Source organism: Solea solea, chromosome 1 (assembly GCF_958295425.1).
Source record: "Solea solea chromosome 1, fSolSol10.1, whole genome shotgun sequence".
Lineage (NCBI taxonomy): Eukaryota > Metazoa > Chordata > Actinopteri > Pleuronectiformes > Soleidae > Solea > Solea solea.
This window is the reverse complement of record NC_081134.1, coordinates 36,898,822-36,917,303: the sequence shown is the minus strand read 5'-3', so window position 1 is coordinate 36,917,303 and position 18,482 is coordinate 36,898,822. Positions and strand designations below refer to the sequence as shown.

The 18,482-nt window shown below is 38.9% G+C and overlaps 2 protein-coding genes across 7 annotated transcripts in view; one reads left to right on the top strand and one right to left on the bottom strand.

The window, feature by feature from the left end:
- impa2 (inositol monophosphatase 2) overlaps positions 1 to 12,250 on the bottom strand; it is a 33,211-nt gene extending 20,961 nt beyond the window's left edge. For 2 of the 6 annotated variants that reach the window (XR_009240267.1, XR_009240266.1), the window contains exons 1-9: positions 12,172 to 12,250; positions 11,747 to 11,850; positions 10,401 to 10,534; positions 9,503 to 9,607; positions 9,184 to 9,229; positions 8,943 to 9,051; positions 8,654 to 8,762; positions 7,463 to 7,614; positions 4,479 to 4,638 (exon numbers count right to left, since the gene is read on the bottom strand). Coding sequence is in view for 3 of the 6 variants with exons in the window: in XM_058629826.1 (XP_058485809.1) it covers positions 4,517 to 4,638; positions 7,463 to 7,614; positions 8,654 to 8,762; positions 8,943 to 9,051; positions 9,184 to 9,229; positions 9,503 to 9,607; positions 10,401 to 10,534; positions 11,747 to 11,809 (840 nt within the window). In the remaining 3 variants the exon portion in view is untranslated. The other 4 variants (XR_009240272.1, XM_058629826.1, XM_058629802.1 and 1 more) reach the window with 4 other exon arrangements.
- A 2,648-nt stretch (positions 12,251 to 14,898) lies between these two features.
- On the top strand, positions 14,899 to 18,327 carry LOC131468616 (ADP-ribosyl cyclase/cyclic ADP-ribose hydrolase 1-like). Its single transcript, XM_058643076.1, has 10 exons — positions 14,899 to 15,002; positions 15,364 to 15,444; positions 15,556 to 15,679; positions 16,195 to 16,321; positions 16,417 to 16,552; positions 17,181 to 17,263; positions 17,379 to 17,452; positions 17,529 to 17,621; positions 17,959 to 18,045; positions 18,197 to 18,327. The coding sequence occupies exons 1-10, from the start codon at positions 14,924 to 14,926 to the stop codon at positions 18,294 to 18,296; spliced, it is 984 nt and encodes a 327-aa protein (XP_058499059.1). The 5' UTR covers positions 14,899 to 14,923; the 3' UTR covers positions 18,297 to 18,327.
- The last annotated feature ends 155 nt before the right edge of the window (positions 18,328 to 18,482 follow it).

The window sequence follows — 18,482 nt, the reverse complement described above, 5'->3', positions numbered from 1 at the left end:
CTTTTGTACACACCCACGTATCGTTAAAATGACTGAAATGGAAGAAAAACTTACTTTCTGTGAAGTCTGGTGGTGTTGTTAAACGTCGCTCCTTGATGCAAGTGCAACAGCTTTTGAAAAGCAAAACTTTTAGCTGCCTCTATCTTAAGAAGAAAAAAAAGAAAAGAGCTGGCATGATAGAGTGGGAAAAGTACTGGCACCACCCTCACGTTTCCACAGAGCAAAACATTGCGCTTACAGTGGTTGGCCTGCAATGACATGGCGCACTTCATTTAACATAAAGTAAGATGCATTATAGGCGAGTGGAAAATTTTTCGGGGTTGTCTTCTCGATTGATCTGGGTGGACAGTGTGGAGGTGTCTCAGGAAGACAACACCCTGCTGTGTCATAATCAGTGGTGTCCATACATCCCTTTAACATCTCATGTCTCAGACATGTCAAACACGCATGCAGATGGTGACTCATCATTAGCAATGAAGCGCAGTAAATACCATCCTCTATAGCGCCGTCATCAACTCACAAAACCGCTTCCTGGGGTAAATCTAAAGCATTTTTTGGAGCAGGCACAAATGCACATTCAAGATCCTTACTTTGTTTTCTTCTAGAATTTTGGCAGGACTAACAAAGCCTCCTGCTAATTTAATGTTTCCTGATAGCTTCACCGCTTTCAGCTTCTCTCGTGTTCTTTTTGGAATACTCGGAAAAGGTTCACCCCCCGTGAGAAATTTTGTGTGCCTGCTCACCCGTTTTCTCACTACCTCAACTCCTCAATAAACGTCAATAAAATAAACTGCAGACACTCCACATGCACATTCTGACTTTACTGCATTCCTGCAACTGTCATGTGGACAGGTGACAGCACGCAGTTATTTTATGACACTATAAGGTGGGGTAACCTCTGCAACTACACCACAACAGGAGGAAATAACAAAACGACAACATTACGACTGTGACAGTCACAGCAACGACTTTATTGTTAAATCAAAACATACAATAAAGTGTAGCTTAATCTACCAGACATAATATGATATAAACAGAATAATTAGCCTGAGAAAGACGGATCAGTGCAGCAAATAAAATCCTTGAAGATGTGCAGATCTTCTCTTTTATCAAATTTGGTGTGAGCTTTTGTTTGATCCAGTTGTATATTTCTACAACTGTCAATCAAAAAGTACTTCCGCCTTACAGACAGTCCCTCCAATCATGATGCATCAGCCCAGCGTCTACGCCCACTGGTTTTAATGTGCTGTGCTGTGCTGCTATGGGAATGTATGACACACAAACGCTCCCTCAGTCGGGTCTGATAGTTTTGCCTGACAGAGCCCGTTTAAAGATGAAGGACGCAGAATAAAATAATATTATGTTGATTCTGTTCATGAAGACCAAACACAGGCAGAATCCCCAAAAGTTACACAATGCAGCTTTAATGTTGATATGAGACTTTATTGATGAATAAATGTCTTTCTAGTGTTTTATTTCAATGCACATTGTCTAATTCTTCTGCGTGAAGTAGCAGACAGTGTTTTTTTCCATGGCCCGTTCAGACACGATGTTCCCTCACTGCCACACCTTGCATTACTCAAATCTATGTGTCGAAATACCCAGAGCTTGTTTCTTCAACTCGCCAGTGATGACAGGAGAGGAGCACTTAACTAGTTTACATCCGATTCTCTCAAACGTAGTCGCCCGATATAAGTCCCAGCTTTTGCGGAAAGATGCACAACATGTGTGGCAAAGATAAAAGAAAAAGACCTGTGTTGAGTTAAACAGATCAGTAATTCAGTGTGGTGTTCCATGCAGGAAGGATTTGTTGAAAGTTTTTTTTTTTTGACTGGGAGCAGCAGGAGAGCAGTTGTCACCTCGTTGTCCCGGTTGTGCACTAAATGTAAGACGCTCTCTAAAAATGTTGGGAGACAGACAGAGAGAAGTAATAGAACAAGCCAAACAAATACATCAGCACCGCCGTCTCCCTGGCAGGTCCGTTATGAATAATTTATCCAGAATGATGGATGTTTTGGATGTTTGCTTCTCTGGAATCATGGCTGTAACTGAGGCCTGTCAAGAGACTGAAGGTCAGCGGTGCGACCTGAAAGATGAGCAGGAGCAAAAAAAAAAAAAGATTCTACAGGTTCTGAACCAAAGTGATTCATCTGAAGGGGGAACATGAATGTCTGCACTACATTTCATGGCAATCCATCTAATAGTTGTGTCTCAAAGAGATTGCAAAGAACAGATCTGTCTGAAATCTCAGAGCAAATGAATCATTTTTACTTTGGAGAATCGATCGACTGACCAATGTCATACTTTCCAGAGCCGTGCCAATGATTAATCAGGAAAGAAATTGGTTATTGAATTAGTAGATATGTAAAAGTAAGAAATCCAGTTCAACTCATACACAGCAAAGTTCACTCGCCCATGGCTTTAGGTTCCAACCATAAGAAACAACTGTAAGACCGACATTACCATTCCAAACATCACGCCACTCATGCAGAGACAAATATTCTATGTGATGTGAGAAAAAGGCAGACCACAAAGACATACTGAGGTGTAGAACAAACTGAAAAAGTAATTGAAACTAAGAAAAAATTGTTATCGAGGCCAAAGAAAATATCTACTGAGCCTCAGTCTGAAATCTCCAGGGGCTCGTTTTGAGATGTAGCCGGAAAACACTGCCTTGCCTGTTTTCAAAAGAACAATGAACTAAGGGGTTTGGGTCTCTGTGCCATCATTCAGTCAGTAACCGAGAAAAATGGTCATCAAAACACAGGACATTGTAAACGATAAAAAGATTTGTTGAGCAGCTGCGGGTATAAAAAGGAGGTGTTGACAGAAGAAGACTTGGCTTTCAGTTGGCCGACTACGGAAATCAATCCCAGCGCTGGTGATTGCGTCTGAACCACCCGCTGCAGACTAACATGGACCATTGATTTCTGTGGAGGGGGCTGCAACATCGGAGGGCTCACTTTGCTCAAGTTAAGTGTTTTAAAACCAATTGTTTGTCATCAGCAAACACAAGTTAAAAAAAAAAAAGAGAGGAGAGCGAACAGCTCGTGGAGAGCAAAACTCTCTCTGGTGAAAGTGCAGCAGCGACTAAAATGGCAGAAGCAATGCAGCGGAGATTTTACATCGCGTGACTGCTGTGAATGCTTTTTATCTCTTATAAATCACAGCAGCAGCGACAGTCACTCTTTTCTGATGTTTTATGGGTGTTTAGGGGCTATATTTAGCAGGAAACAGTTTTTCATTTTTCTGGGTCAATATGGACATCTATTCGTGTCCTGAACATTTGATATCTGAAACAGACCCATATTGGGATGTCGATTAGATGGTGGAGAGTAGATGCTGCAATGATGGGAGGGCGATTATGTTAAAAAGGGAATTCAAGGATTATTTTATGTTTTTTAACCAGGGCTCTATGTTTATAAATGGGGGAGAGGAGCACTTACAAACAGAGATCTTCAGCCATCTTCTTGCAACTCTCAGGTCTCATGAGGATTCAGTGTTAGAATTGAGTGACACTCATGCTTCAGTTAAGCTGTCGAGACTCTCACAATAACAACTTGAGCCATTTATTGATGAAAATAAGCACATTGAGTGGACATCTTCTGGACCAGTTCTTTAGGTTTTTGTAACTACTGTTAACTACTTACACAGAACACAGAGCCAAGACCATCATGCCAAACTCCCTTAGTTATTAGTCTAAGAACTATAATTCACGTGTCATTTTTCCCCCCTGCAAAATAATCCTCAGTGAGTAGTTATGTTGCAAGGCATTGTCTCTGACGTCCAGGCGTGTTGGCACCTGTCTCTGCTTTAACAACATGAAATAATCTTGTCTGTGTTGAGTTGAAGAGAGGTAGGGAACATGCTGCTGAAGTGTTTTGTTTTTTTTATTATTTGCTGCTTTCTTTAAATTCTTACGATACGAACATATTTGAACAAACTGCACACATTTTTAAGAACACATCAGTCCATTTCTGTCTGGAATTACTTTTTACAGTACAGTATTTAAATGTTGGTGTACATATTCTTGTATGAGCTTTAGTGCAAACTAGTGATGGCACTGTATATTGAATAGAACTATCAACATGTAAAACATACCATCACATAAGATCAGATATCATAATGATTGGTCAAAATCTGAACACATTCATCCCAAACTTTTTCATGAGTTAGTGGTGCTGTATCGATGTATTTGCTGCATCATACGTATGAATACATAATTATTCTGACACTCACCTAAATATACTTTTTATAATAATAAATAATAAAGACTGCTATGTGATTATGGAAAATAAAAAGAACATTCAGATTCCTTTAATACATCTTCCTTGTCTCAAATACTGGCATTACCGTGCACATTTAACAAAAGCAGAAGGATGAAAATGTGAGTGTGGAGTATTTAAGAGTCGAACTCAACTCGTTTTCTGGAGGTAAGTTGATTATTTAAGTGGTTAAGGCAATGACAGAATCCTGACCTGATAATACGAAGCAGCTGAGAAGAGTTTGTGGACGTTTACTTGTGCTCGGTGTCGTCTCTGCCGACGTCAAACTCAGTTATTTCCTTCACAAGGCGCTCTGCTATCGCCCTGCTGCTCGCCACGATCAGCCTACGGGACATCAGATCAAACGGTCCACCTGGTTATTAAACAAAAAGAAAAGAAAAAGTAATGAGTAAGGATTTCTTCAGTCTATGATGAATTCTAAGCAATACAAGCTTGAGATATTTGTTGGTACTAATCACGATAAACAAACTAATAATTCCAATGTACAGCCTCTGGACGTGATGTTACAAGAGATAATGGGAATAATAAATTAGTAGATGGACAAAGAATGATCTATTTCACTATTTAACATGATTTTAAACGGATTAACTTTGAGGTTTAGACTCAGACAGGTTACCTCAAAATAAGAAAATATTTATTAGATGAAACCGAAGCAGTTGTGCAGAGTGATTTACCAGGTTCTTGCTTCATGGGAAATCTTCTACTTGTACAGTATTCAACGGTTTACTTTTAACACATTATTGTTCAACAGCTCACTTTAAATGCTTCAATCTGGCGAATCGTTTAAAATTAAGACCTTTTATAACCTTTTCAATGCCAGAGAGAAGGCAGTTTAGTAGTTTTCATAACTGTATTGTACAACAGCGGTGTAGTGGCAGATCACACACAAAAAGAATCAACGAAAGCAGGCAACAGGCAAGAAAAGAATATATTGAATTAAATTTCAGACACTTTAATCCCTCTAAGAGCTTAAACTCAGGGTTATTATTATGCAATGACAACTTATTGACTGGGTTTCTAATGCTAGGGAAAATGTTTTATATTCAAGTCAATGAGTATCTACTCTAAAAAATGCATTATTTTTGTTATTCATCTGCGTTACTATTCATTATGTTGACAATTCGGCAGATACTGTGCTGAATCCCAATGCATCTGGCTAATCGTGCTGCCCAGTGGGCGAAATAAGCAGAAAGCGAGTTCATGGTCTGTTTTTCATTTTCAAATTTAATAATAAACGGGATCAGAGTTTGACTGAGAAGAGCTGTGACCTTCAGTTAGCCTTAGTCCGAGGACGGAACGGGGGGGACACTGTTGTGGGCTTAACTGATTCACTTCACGTCAGCCCCTCTGGGATCAAAGTGCCTTGAAGTTTTAAAGTTTGTGTGTGCCCTTCATTAGTATAGAGTTTAAAATTAATACAGAGAGGATTATTTTTAACAGAACTCAAAGGTGTGGCAATGTCACTACTGTGTCTGACTTGGCAAATATTAAGAGAACAGTACAGGTTCGTTAGCATGACCAGCTGTTATGTCAGTGGCAGTGTTGTTCAGAATTAACACTATAGTGTGTTACTTTAAATGTAAACAACTGTATGTCACCTTTAAACCATTGTTAATGTCAAACAATGCTGATTAAGCCTATGAGCTCCACAGGAGTCTCTCTGTGTTTCTCAGTATAGTGGTGTTAAAAGTTCTCATGTCGCCTGGCAACATTGCTGCTCAGCTCACAGGAAGTGATCTATTTTATGTCGAGACGGACAGAGGCAACAACATTGCGACATAGCTGCAAATTGGTTGGAGCATAACAACACAAAGAGGAGCCCACAAAAAGTAAATACTACTGCTCAAAAACGTTAACTATTCAGCAAGATAAACTCCTCTTGTTCCTGCTCGCCACTGCACTGCTGCTGCATACACACACACGCTCCCTCAGTCAGGCCAGATAGTACTGCCGGGCAGAGCCTTTTGTCAGGCAAAGGACACAACATGTTCCATTGTTTCTGTTTTACGAAGGCCAAACAGAGGCAGAATAACAACATCAAAATCTGATCAGAAATCTCCAACAGCCACACAATGCAGCTTTCTCTTTGTACTTCTCAGGCAGTAGCTGCCTCTCGTCTATGACTGTGACCCTGGCCAGGCCTGGCATTAATATCCATTTTGAGTGATACAATCACAAGTGAACCGCTCCACCTACAGGTTTGAATGCAGCCAAATGAAATGCATCTTGAATGAGTCTTCAGAGACAATCACTCAAACCATATTTGAAGGCGGTGTCTCTGAAAGGCATGTGGCAATATTCTTTTAATGCAAATCCATCCCTAGGACACATTAAAGGCCACTGAAATCCTCTGATCTGCTCGAGTTTGACAGTCACTGAAGGTTTTTTTTTACACTCCCCACTTCTCACCCATGCATTTATTAATCTGTGGCCATTGTAGCAATATAAACACTACACAAAACATTCATTTTCTTCACATGCTACAGCTGTATGGTAACCCTAAAGTCTAGGGAAGTGATCTTTTTTGTTTGAAAGGTGAACTTTAGACACACAAAACCTACTCTGAGTAAAGTAGTACATATTTTAAGCCTGTATTTGGCGCTGAAAAGCTGCCACAGAAACACTAAAGAGCTGGGTACAGACGCACAGGGTACAAACTCCAAACACAAAAAGAAGAAGACAGGTTAGGCTATGACATCATTTTCCTAAAGCTGCATTTGGTCATATATACAAAAGTGTAAGGGTGGCTTTTGAGATTTTTTTTTATTCTAGAACTTTTTCTGGAGCTTCCTCTCTCTCTACCCGTTTTCCCAGACACAGACTCACACCAAAACACAAAGATAACAGTCGGACAACGTTTGGAAAGACCATCCATGTGTGTTTTCTTACAAAGTGGTGAAGTGAGAAATGATCACAGGTGGTCGCATTAGTCGGACACAGGATTTATTTTACCGTAAGGTGTTAAAGGTCGCACTGGAGCGCTGTCCACATGTGTCCACAACCCTGAACTGTTAATTCAATAAAAGCAATGTGCAGTTTTCTTCCCTGCTAATCAACAGTGTCATCATCATCTCATCCAGTGACTCAGTGGCCTTTGAAAAGTTCAGCAGCAATGCTGTTTGAAGGTCTCACATTTTCTCAGTGACTCACCTGAAACGTCCGTGATAATGACTCACCTGAAATGTCTATGATGACTCCCCCAGCTTCGGTAACGACCGCTGCCCCTCCGGCCATGTCCCAGCAGTGGATGCCCATGTGGTAGTATGCGTCAGCCGCACCACACGCTACCAAACACATGTTGACAGCCGCACTGCCCGGGGATCGGATTCTGTGGATGAAAATTGGATGTCAGCACTGTACATAAAATTCCAGATGGTTTGGTCAAATAAATTCTTTGTTTTTAGTTAGAATCCTTGTTGTGTTTGAGAAAACAGGTTGCGGTTTTCATTTAGACCAGAATTTTTATTACATCTGAAATTGGTTTATCTTGTTGGTATTTTGTCACATAAAAACATTGATGTAGACAGGAAACTATAGAGAAAATGATCAACAGATTCATCAATTGTGAAAATAATTGTTAGCTGCAGCCATAATGACAACCCTGGCCAGGAATTGAACCATGCACATTTAAATTGTGCCTTAACTATAGTTACAGTGGATGGATTCTCAGGAAATACATCATTGAGTGTACATTTGGACAATGATTAATAAAACCCAAGTCCCATGACCACAATTCATCAAATATCTTTCTAGCCTGCTTTTTTCACTGAATTCTTTAAAGTCCTTTAAAGTTGACAATAAACTGAAGTTTTTTTTATGATGACCTTTCTCTTCATAACAAAACTTTTGTCCAATATGGTCAAGGAAACCAGCAAACTAATTGGTATACAGCAGCTTTCACACTTTTTTTATGCTTTTTGCAAGTTCTGCTAAAAGCTCGGTCCATGATCATGATACCAATTTTCTCTTTTTTTCCATGTGCAATCAACACAATCAATTTGGGCATTTTCATGATCACACTGTTCTTACTGCACTTTTAAACAATGAAATTAAAATGGGATTGTTTAATGTCAAATGTGTTTGTGCTGTGTGCATCTATGATGCCTTCTATCCCTGTTTAATGTTTAATTGCTTTTATTATTTTTGCACTACCAACTGCAAAACTAATTTCTGAAGTGATACGTTTAATCTGACTCCCAAACATTCATAACAGAGCAACAGTGAAAACATAAAGAAAGTTTTTATGATGCTGCTGCTGCTATGTTAAAAGAATTCAACTGACATGAGTGATTTTCATTTCAACTGCTGCTACCACAACAACTTTCACTAGCGAGGTATGTTAGGGATAAAATCTTGTTTATGTATACCCATGTACAGGGATGCTGAGGATGGTGCGGATGTTGCCCAGCATGGTTTTGAATTGCTCAGGATCGCTCTTGAAGCCCATCTCTGTAAGGACCAGAGACTTGCTGATATCTGAAAAAAAACAAAAACAGTTTATTCTCCTTTAGAAATAACACACAGGTTTGAAAAACACAAAAATCATAGTGTGAGAGTTTGGCGCTGATGATCATGCTGGTAATTTGGCTCCACCTAGTGTATTCATTTCAAACTGCAGCACCAAAGAATGACGGAATAACAAAACATTGTGCTCACCCTCTTGTCCAGATACTTTGATTGGGACTCCATTGCAGAATGCTCCTTTTCCTTTCCTTGCCGTGTACATTTTGTCCTCAATGCAGCTATAGACGATGCCAAATTCAATCTGAGGACAAGAGACGGCAGTGATTAATGTGTGGGAGGAGGGATAAGAATAGAAACACCATGCAAACAAAGAAAACCCCAGTCAAAGCGCTACAGTGTCATTTATTTGTGAATCACAGAGGAAAAATCCTACCTCTTTCTTCACAGTGAAGCCAATTGATACAGACACAAATGGGAACCTATGGGAGGGAAAAAATAGAGAATTTACAATATAAAATATTTGTTTAATTAACTCCCTTTTGGTAAAAGCTCAGAGGAATCGGTTTCAATCAGCAGCTCAGTTTCATCTACATCGTCTAATTATCCCAGACAGGGAGGAGAATCCTAGAGAGAAGCTAATTAAAAGATAAAAATAGTTAAGCAGCGACAAAGATAAAAACCAATCCAGAACAGTGTCAGTATTGTGTTCCTCAGTAGTTTTCTATAGTATGCGAGTGTAGCAGCACAAGTACCTGTGAACAAAGTTAGTGGTGCCATCGATGGGGTCTATGATCCAAGTGGGATTGTCAGTCAGAACACTTGTTGAACCCGCTGCGACAGACTCCTCACCGATAAAGCTTTAAAATCCACAAAAGACAAAAGGTGCTTGTTATTCATTGTGCTGTGATATTATCTTAAATAGAGGTTCCACTTTAAACATGCAAAGCAGTAGGTAAAGTACAAAGCTATAGGAATTCCGTTAACTTATATTGTGGGGACTATTTGTTGCTGTTGAGCGTTTGGTTGTTGCTCAGTTGTCAGTCTGTTATATCATATTGGACTGCATAAAAGGTTGTTTTTGGTTGGATTAAACTTTGGAGAATCATCTTTTACACACATCAGAATTTGCCAGCAGCAACCAGTGTGGTCCTTTTTTATTTGGGAAACAGAACACTCCACTAATGTACTAATAAATCAAACAAATAAAAGGATACAAAACACATACACTTCATTCCTAGCAGTGGCTTTTTTATAGTTTCATATTTACAATTAACGGTTGACTGAGTAAATAAGAACTTTTATGAAATTGAAACACTTTATTTTTGTCATCTGATACATTTAATTTGTCCATTTGTTTTTATTTGGGTCTGGCTTACAATGGAAAATGATAAGAAAATGCATGAAGCTGCTTGATAATACATCAAAATTATAGAAAACTGTCATCCAGACTGCAAAATAAAAATGAAAAAGGAAATGAATTAAATGAAGCAATAAATAGCACGAAATAAGGGAAAATAAATAAGGTATAAAAAATATGAGACAAAAACAAGGGCCAAGCATCAAGAGAATTAAAGGGGATAAATAAATTACATGACACAGTAACAAGTATCAAGCGGTACATGTACCGCCTTGCCACATCAGATGAAGTACCTGTGTGTGGGGTACTTTTCCTTGATGGATGATATAATGAGCTGCTCCACTTTCTGGTCCGTTTCGGTCACCAGGTCAACCGGCGAGCTCTTCTGCATGATGGCAATGTCCTTTTGGAGAGCGTCACGGATCATCTGGCAGGAGCACAACAACAAACTCAGAGAGGAAAGTTTTTTGCTACACTTCCCAACATCTGCTGTTTCTTATTTTGTTGGCAATGATGGGTGAGACGAGTATATGCATACAAATTCACTTTTTATTATTTATTTATCTATTTATTATGCATACACTACTGTAACTGTATTAAAAATGTAACACTGAAAACATGAAAAATGCTGTTTCTTTGAACAAGAACAAAATATTCAGTTTCACTCCAAGTGCCTACTACATTTGTTAAATATAAACTGGATGGACAGGACTGCAACAGAAAAACCTAACTTCTCAATGTAATATTTAAAGCTATTTTTGGTCAAGTCTGCCTGTTCTCTATTTTCAGAGAGACCAAGTTTCGAAAATGAACAATACTAGCATCACCTGTAACACACACAGGCTGACCAATCAAAGTGGTGGAAATATTAATTAAACTCACCCCAAAATACCAATTACAGTCCAGAGACTATTTTCCATGCTAAGCTGCCTCAACTTGGAAATAATTAACAATTAGCCTTAATTAATGGAAACACTCTCAATATTCCTAACATTCAAACACAACACATTCAAAACAGGTCTGATGACAAGAATGGAACACTTCCAGCACACATTTGAAACTGGGATTCATATCATTCATTTAAATTGTACCTGAAAAACGGGTCATAAACAATCAAATTTGTGACCATTAAAATGTAGGTACAGTTATTATTTCCAGTTGGTGCTTGACTTCTCTTGCTGCCACCTGCTGTTGTCTTTCTCTACTCAGTTTGTCCTTACATCTTTAGCCTGTCTTATGTCCTGATTACGTCAGTTGTGTGGTGTTCAGTTATCGTTTGAATATAACTTTTAATAGACCTGTATTGACTTTGCATTTTCACATTGTGTTTTACTTTTAGGTTGAGTAACATCTGTCCAGTTGCAAAATAGCCTTTTGGACAACAAAAATAAAGTTTAAAAAAATAAATATAAAGTATATACGATGCTGTACATAATTCTTGCTGCACTCCATTTACATTGTATTCTATTTTTAATTTTTTTCCCCTCCCTCATTCACTGGTCATGGAATTAATAAAGAATTATCTGAATGAAAACAAAAGTTTCAGCATGGCTGATAGTGTGTAATGTATCCATTCTAGTCAAACAGGTTTCCATGCCATGTAGGGACAAATGCAAGGCTTCAGCAGCGCTGCTCTTACCTTCCCAGCCGTTTTGGTGACCTCCACACAGTGGTCCATACACTCTTGCCAAGTATCACTCATGTTGATATGATGGAGGAGATGAAATAATCACAGACAGGGACCTGTCAGTATAAAGCGACATATTTTAGCAACTGCAAATATTTCAACAGAACTCTCTACATGTTGTTCGACTAATGAGTATTTTCGAAAAGGGTGGACATTAATTCAACAGCAGCGAGTAGCCTATACTGGAGCTATTTAGCTAACTTAGCTAATTTTGCGAATTAGCCTTAACAGCAGGAAGGAGGATTAAACGGGACCGGAAATCAAGGCTACAAACGTTAAATGCTTTTTAAACTGGGCTGCTTTGTCTTGACGCTTATTTAACACTGCAGACAGCTACAATGCAGAACAACTAAAATAATTAAATGTTACACACCCACCTTGAAGCAACTTTGGTAAAGAAGCTCTCGTTGCTGTTAGCTGTCAACTATGAAGGGGTGGGACTACAGGGAACGCGCCGCTCACTGTCATTGGTTTAAATCGCTGCTACCGGATGTTACATCACCGCCATTGTTTGCCAGAATAAGAGAGTTTTGTTTTTGTTTTTCATTGTAGACTAACTTACGATTCTCTAAATTCCTAGACATAGAAAACAAATGTAGCATTTGTAACAAGAAAGAAGAATCTCTCACACATGTATTATTCTATTTAATCCTCTCTTTGTGGAGGATTAATGCAGATTGTTTTTGGACTAGTTGTGTTGATTTGTTATTTTTTCTTTTATATGTATACATGTATTTTTAGGTTCTGCTGACTTCTCTTAATTGTTTTACTTTTTTATGCTGTATTTTATTATAATATCTGTTATCTACATTACAGGGAGAACATATCTACTGTAATGTGTGTGTGTTATCAATAAAATCATTTACTAAAAAAACTTGTTATTTTGCTAGTTTCTTTCCTTTTATATAAAATTAAGCAAATACGAGTGGATTTGCTTTCAGAAAGATATGGTCAGTCAAACAAATAGAAAAGTAAGGAAGAACAGGGAAGCCAAGAATAATTTATAATGAAAAATTAAGCAAAGCCCAAAAATAAATTTACCAAGGCCATCAAAGATGAAAAAAACAGGTCTCTAGCTCTGTAATTCACATGTAAACATAAATATTAGATGAAATGCCAGTTGAAATTAATACAGATGGGAGTTTGGCAAAGTCATCAAAAGTTTACACTTTATTTTGGGGGCTGTAGATGCTGAAGTTAAGTTGAAATTATTAAATGAAGTAGTTGCTCTGCTTCCTGATAAAGCGTGAGTATGAAGGAGTTGATTTGATAAGAAGTGCTTTAATTTGAATTTCACTTCTATTTAAAAAAAAAAAACACAAATTGTCTTTTATTCTTGATAATAAAACCATTAATAATTTAGAGTGACATTTCAGGCAGAGACCTGATATTAAATAAAGTTAAGTTTGTCAACGTTAAGTAGAGGAAATGTGGTTGGTGCACAAATGGGGGTCAGATTAGATGAAGTAGCTGTGAGGAGACTTTGTTCACAGGCTCTTTAAGATCAATGGTGTGTTTAAGTGAGCAGCATGGGGGCGCTGTCTCATTTCTGGTAAACACCTGAGCGATGATGGTGTGGCAGCTTTAACTGGCTCATTGAGGGTGATGGAAAGGAAGCATGGGGTCATTGGATCCCTAACTGAGACAGACTGAGATAGAAACCTCCTCAAAATGCCATGGAGAAGTGGAGTAGTGGGTTGGTTATAGAGGGAAGAGAGCCAAGATTCCTGCTTGTGTGTGTTGTCATTCAAGCAAATCCAAAAATTCCTGTCTGAGTATGGCATCACAAGAGCATGACGTAGGTTGGCACGGCATAGTCAGTGCAAAGGTAGTGCTTTTTGCACATGACAGAATAGGCACAGACAAAAGCAAAGTGCTGATATACTGTATATGCCTGTATAAATGGCATAGGGGCAGCTTATAATATAGTTAATTTTGACAAAACAGACTAAAACAGAAAGCTGTGTGGAATTTTTAAATCTGCTGCTTTTGATGTTACATTCAGCCATTTATCCTCATTTTCTGTCAATAGGCTTTTTTTGCCTCTGGGGAGACACTCTGTTCTGAGTGCTAATAACACAATTAGCTTTAAAAACACGAGGGCACTATCTCAGAGACCTCACAGACTTAATCTCACAAAGAGGTGGCCAAAACTTTCACAGATATGGCGCAAATATTAAATCTAATTCCCTCCGAGCACACAGTTGTAATGAGAGTCACGTTCAGTCTGTCACATGACAATGATTTGACAAACAGAAAATGCTGAGACAAAAGACTCTTTTGCATTCCCATATTCCTGTTGTGGTTACTTCATATATGAACACAGAAGCAGTGTTTTATGTGCCAAGATGGGAATTCTTTAATTAACAAAAAAATCACTCAGGCGGTCATCACTTCTTTTGACAGTGAACTGCCACAATGAGCAAACCGGTGATGTTATGAATTGTGTCACTTCCTCATTTGTTTAAACACCAACCGCAAATGTAGTGGGAACAAAAAGAGTGTGATGATGTAACAAAGTACAAATACTTCCCATTCACATATCTGTACTTTACTTGCAACTTCTTTTTTTTACTCCACTACATTTCCCCTAACTATCTTCATCACTCGTTACTACCTCACAGTCGTCAGGAGCAAGTGTCTTGCCCAAGGACATGTCAGCACATAGACTAAAGGAGTCGGGAATTGACATGCTGCTTCTCTTAGTGTCCTCATGTGGACAAACGTGGCATTACAAGGACACTGAAACAAACTGATGACGAAAGATTGAAAGAGAAAGATGATCATTTCTCAAGGTAAAAACATTACTTTTAAATCCTTCTGGGTGCCAGTGATGCTTTAGGCCTTTTCTATTCTTGGCCTGTTCATGGAAGGACGTCCATCCATTTAAGACATAAATAATCACATAGTGTCCAGAAACACAAACAGTATTTCCCTACATGTCTCTGGAAACGTTGCACCCGCTGTGTGGACAAACTGAAAATGGCACCATAATGGGAGTCATGTGGATCTTATTGAGGCAGGAGGTGTCCGGAGGAGCTGTGGTTGACAACCCTATGAAAAGCAGCCTCTCTTGTGCACGTCAACCATTTTAGGAGAGACGAACACATCACATCACAACACAGGGGGATGCAAGTTTGGACAGAAAACGTTATACAACACAGCCATGGAGCCATTTGTTGCAGTTTAACCTTTTACATGGGAAAGGGTGAGCATTTACTGGATGTCTGTACGTGTATACTCTATTGTAATTTGAAAAAAAAAAAAAAACAGAAAAAAAACTTGTCTTTTGTGCATTCCAGAATAATTATCTAAAGGTCAGCTACTTTTAAATTACACAACAATGTCCTGCAGGGCAATTGACGAGCTGCCAGGTTTGACGGCTCTGCCAAAAATGAAAAGAAAAGAAGAATGTGGGAGGATGTTTCATAAATGCCATGAGATTTGAGGTTGATTTCATAGGCAAACACACACCTTTGTGAGCTTTACTGAGGTACTTTGTGGCCTGGAATCAAAATTGATAGCGGGTTCTGTTTGATTTACAGATTATAACATGCATCTTTATTCAGGAGCAATGTGGTGGTCTCCAACCAACGTGACCTTCTTCACTAAAGCATGTCAGATCTTTGTAAAGATCATCCTGATGACGTGTAAGTAACCTCTTCTCTTTTCGTTCAGCTTCCTTTGAAGAACCCATCCCAAATGTTGCAGACAATGTCTCCTTCTCTCCCTTTCTTACGCCTTTGTGTCAATTTCAAAAGGGTTGATCCCGCTTCTGATGTGCCTCGGTCAACTGAGAGCACAGCTCGGGACAACCCCCAACATTAAACACATTGTGGTTGGACGCTGCTACGATTACATCACTCTAGTCAACCCAAGCTTAAGGTACATAACATTTATACAGTCCTCATTTTGTAAAGACAATGATTCTGGATGAGAATCACGCAACATCCAGCAGTTCAAACAAGGGTTGCCCTTCCAAACGCAACCCTCCCAGGTTTAGGACTTAAACTATAGGAGTAAAGCGGATAATTGCTTTTATCATAATTGGTAAAATCTTAAATCATAATTGTAGTATTTGCTCAATATATTTTGAAAATATCTCACATTCAATTCCGTGTGCAGTTAAATATACAGTTAATCTGGAATAAAACTTCCCTACATTTAGACCTTGAGAGCCAACAATCTATCTAATCTATGAAAACACATCTATTTTCAGTTTTAATTAGTCTGTGCATTATTATTATTTTGAACCCTTGAGGGAAAACAGTCCATCCCGTCTTTTGTTTAGCCAAGAGTCCAGAATTCTATAGCTTTATTTAACCAGCAATGTTTAAAGATTCTTGAAATATATGTAAAACTAATTAAAACAATCTAACACACATGCTCTTTATGTGTAGGTATGACTGTGAGGAGATCTGGAGACAGTTTGAGGAGGCGGTGCTCCTTCAGTCTTCCTGTAACGTGACAGTGGAGAACTATCATCCCATGTTTTACGCGATCCCACAAAAGTGGCCGTGTGATAGAGTGAGCAAGACTAAGATTTCAGCTCTGAAATAAAGATATTAAACACTTTTGAATTCTTGTCAAGTTTTGCTTTTCCCTCCTCCTGTTTTCTCCAGTCTCTCTTCTGGAGTAAAACCAGGACGCTGATGCACAGCTACGCTGCTGCCGTACCTCACTTCTGGACGCTGGAGGACACGCTGGTCGGCTTCATGTTCAACGACCTGATCTGGTGCGGACAAGACGAGCGTCCTGGTAAATTGGTTTGTCCCATATTCAAGACTGACTAAAAGTACAAATAAAATTCATTGCAGAAATTATATTTACTGTACTGAACACAAGTCACTTTCTTGCTGTAGAAGTATTGGTGCGTTCTGGTCACATCGGACGTCAGAACTGGTCCACAGATAATAATAATAAAAATGACAGTACTACCGACTGATTTACTGTGAAACAGATAACACAGAGTACTGTTGTACTGTTGAAGCAAGTGGCAGCCATCTTAGAATTATTAAATTATTAATTATTAAATTATTAATTAATTAAATTATACGATTTCCAGCTCCCATTGGAACACGCTAAGTCTGTGCAAGATGGTGGCCTCGATTAAGCAAGACCCTTAGTTTACGGGCTTACGCTAAGGCCACGAGGCCTCCTAAAAGTTCTGTACTGCACCTTTATTGTCTTAAATGCATCTGAATGTTGCATATAAATAACCTTTAAGGATCTGTATTTCCCCCACATTGATGACAGACTAACCTGCCAGCTGCGTGTTATTGCATGTCACCACCGAAGATAATCACCCAAACTTGTTTGTGTCTGACTCTAATCTCACCTCCGTGCGAGTATGACCGGCTGATAGTTGTGGATGTGACTCTCACAGGTTTTGATTTCAGCTCGTGTCCGGTGTGGTCGGCGTGCAGGAACCATCCGGTGTATTCCCTGTGGAGGCAGGCCTCACAGAGCGTGAGTGCAGTGTCCATATGTTCAGCAACACTGATGTGCAACATTCACACTGCTCCAAAACCAACAGTGGGATATTTGTCCCGTGTGACTTTTCCTTATTGATTCTTTTTTTTAGTTTGCAGAAATGGCGTGTGGCAACATCACCGTGTTACTGAACGGCTCTATTGTCAACGCCTTCGACAGGAAGAGGTAAAGGAAACACAGTATTGAGGATATATTGATTCAAAATGTCAAATAATCTTTTTTTTTTTTTTTTATCTTGCAGCATGCTTGGAAGTGTTGAACTGGACAGCCTGAATCCACACAGGGTGGATTATGTCAACATTAAGGTGGTCGCCAATCTAGACGGACCATATATGTGAGCATAGAATCACTCATGACACTCAGACACTCTAAAATAGCTATGAGCCATTAAAAATAGGTACACTAGTGGTTCAAGGTTGTATTAAATTGTCTTGAGAACCATAAATGTGAACTGTATGGCTTGTTATAAAGTTTAAAACCCTACAAGTACCTATTACGAGATTACCAACATTTATGACTTAAGCTGTAAATAACTATAATTATCTTATTCACAACCACTGCGACTACCGTTGACATTTTATGACGAAGTACATCTTATACAAAATGAAGTCATATTCGTAAAGAAATCCCCGTCACATTCCATATGGCCCTTGTTTTTCCCTCCTGTACAGAGAATCATGTCATCAAGGATCCATCATGGACCTGATCCAGATCCTCCAGTCCAGAGGTTTCCACTGGACTTGCACAGACAACGACCAGTAAGTGACGTTTAACACATTATAATAATGCTGACATTCTTCTTCAGGGAACAGTTTGTTTACATCCGCTGTGTGGAGTGTGAAACTTCACAAAGATGTTGTGTGTGTGTGTGAGGACATTTATAGCTGAGGTCATGTGTTTTGTCCACAGGACCCTGATGATCCTCCAGTGCATCCAGGACCCCAAACATCCCACCTGCCAGACATATGCTGCCAATCTGACACAAAGAAAGAGACTCACATCCCAATGATTTACCCATTTTATGTTTTTTTTTTCCTTTGATTTACCCTTTCAAATAAACATGGAATCTCTGCAAATTTGTATCCTTTTTATTTTCTCATTTGTCCTCATATGAGGACCTGACGAAGACAAAGTCGAATAAAATACATGTTCGAGTGATTTTACTGCATGGTAAACTTAATCCACATCAGTGATT

Coding starts and splice junctions, on each gene's coding strand:
- LOC131468616 (XM_058643076.1), top strand. CDS start 14,924: ATGCAAGTTTGGACAGAAAACGTTATACAACACAGCCATGGAGCCATT. Junction 16,322..16,416: donor AAAAGTGGCCGTGTGATAGA/GTGAGCAAGACT, acceptor TGTTTTCTCCAG/TCTCTCTTCTGGAGTAAAAC. Junction 17,264..17,378: donor GGAGGCAGGCCTCACAGAGC/GTGAGTGCAGTG, acceptor TCTTTTTTTTAG/TTTGCAGAAATGGCGTGTGG.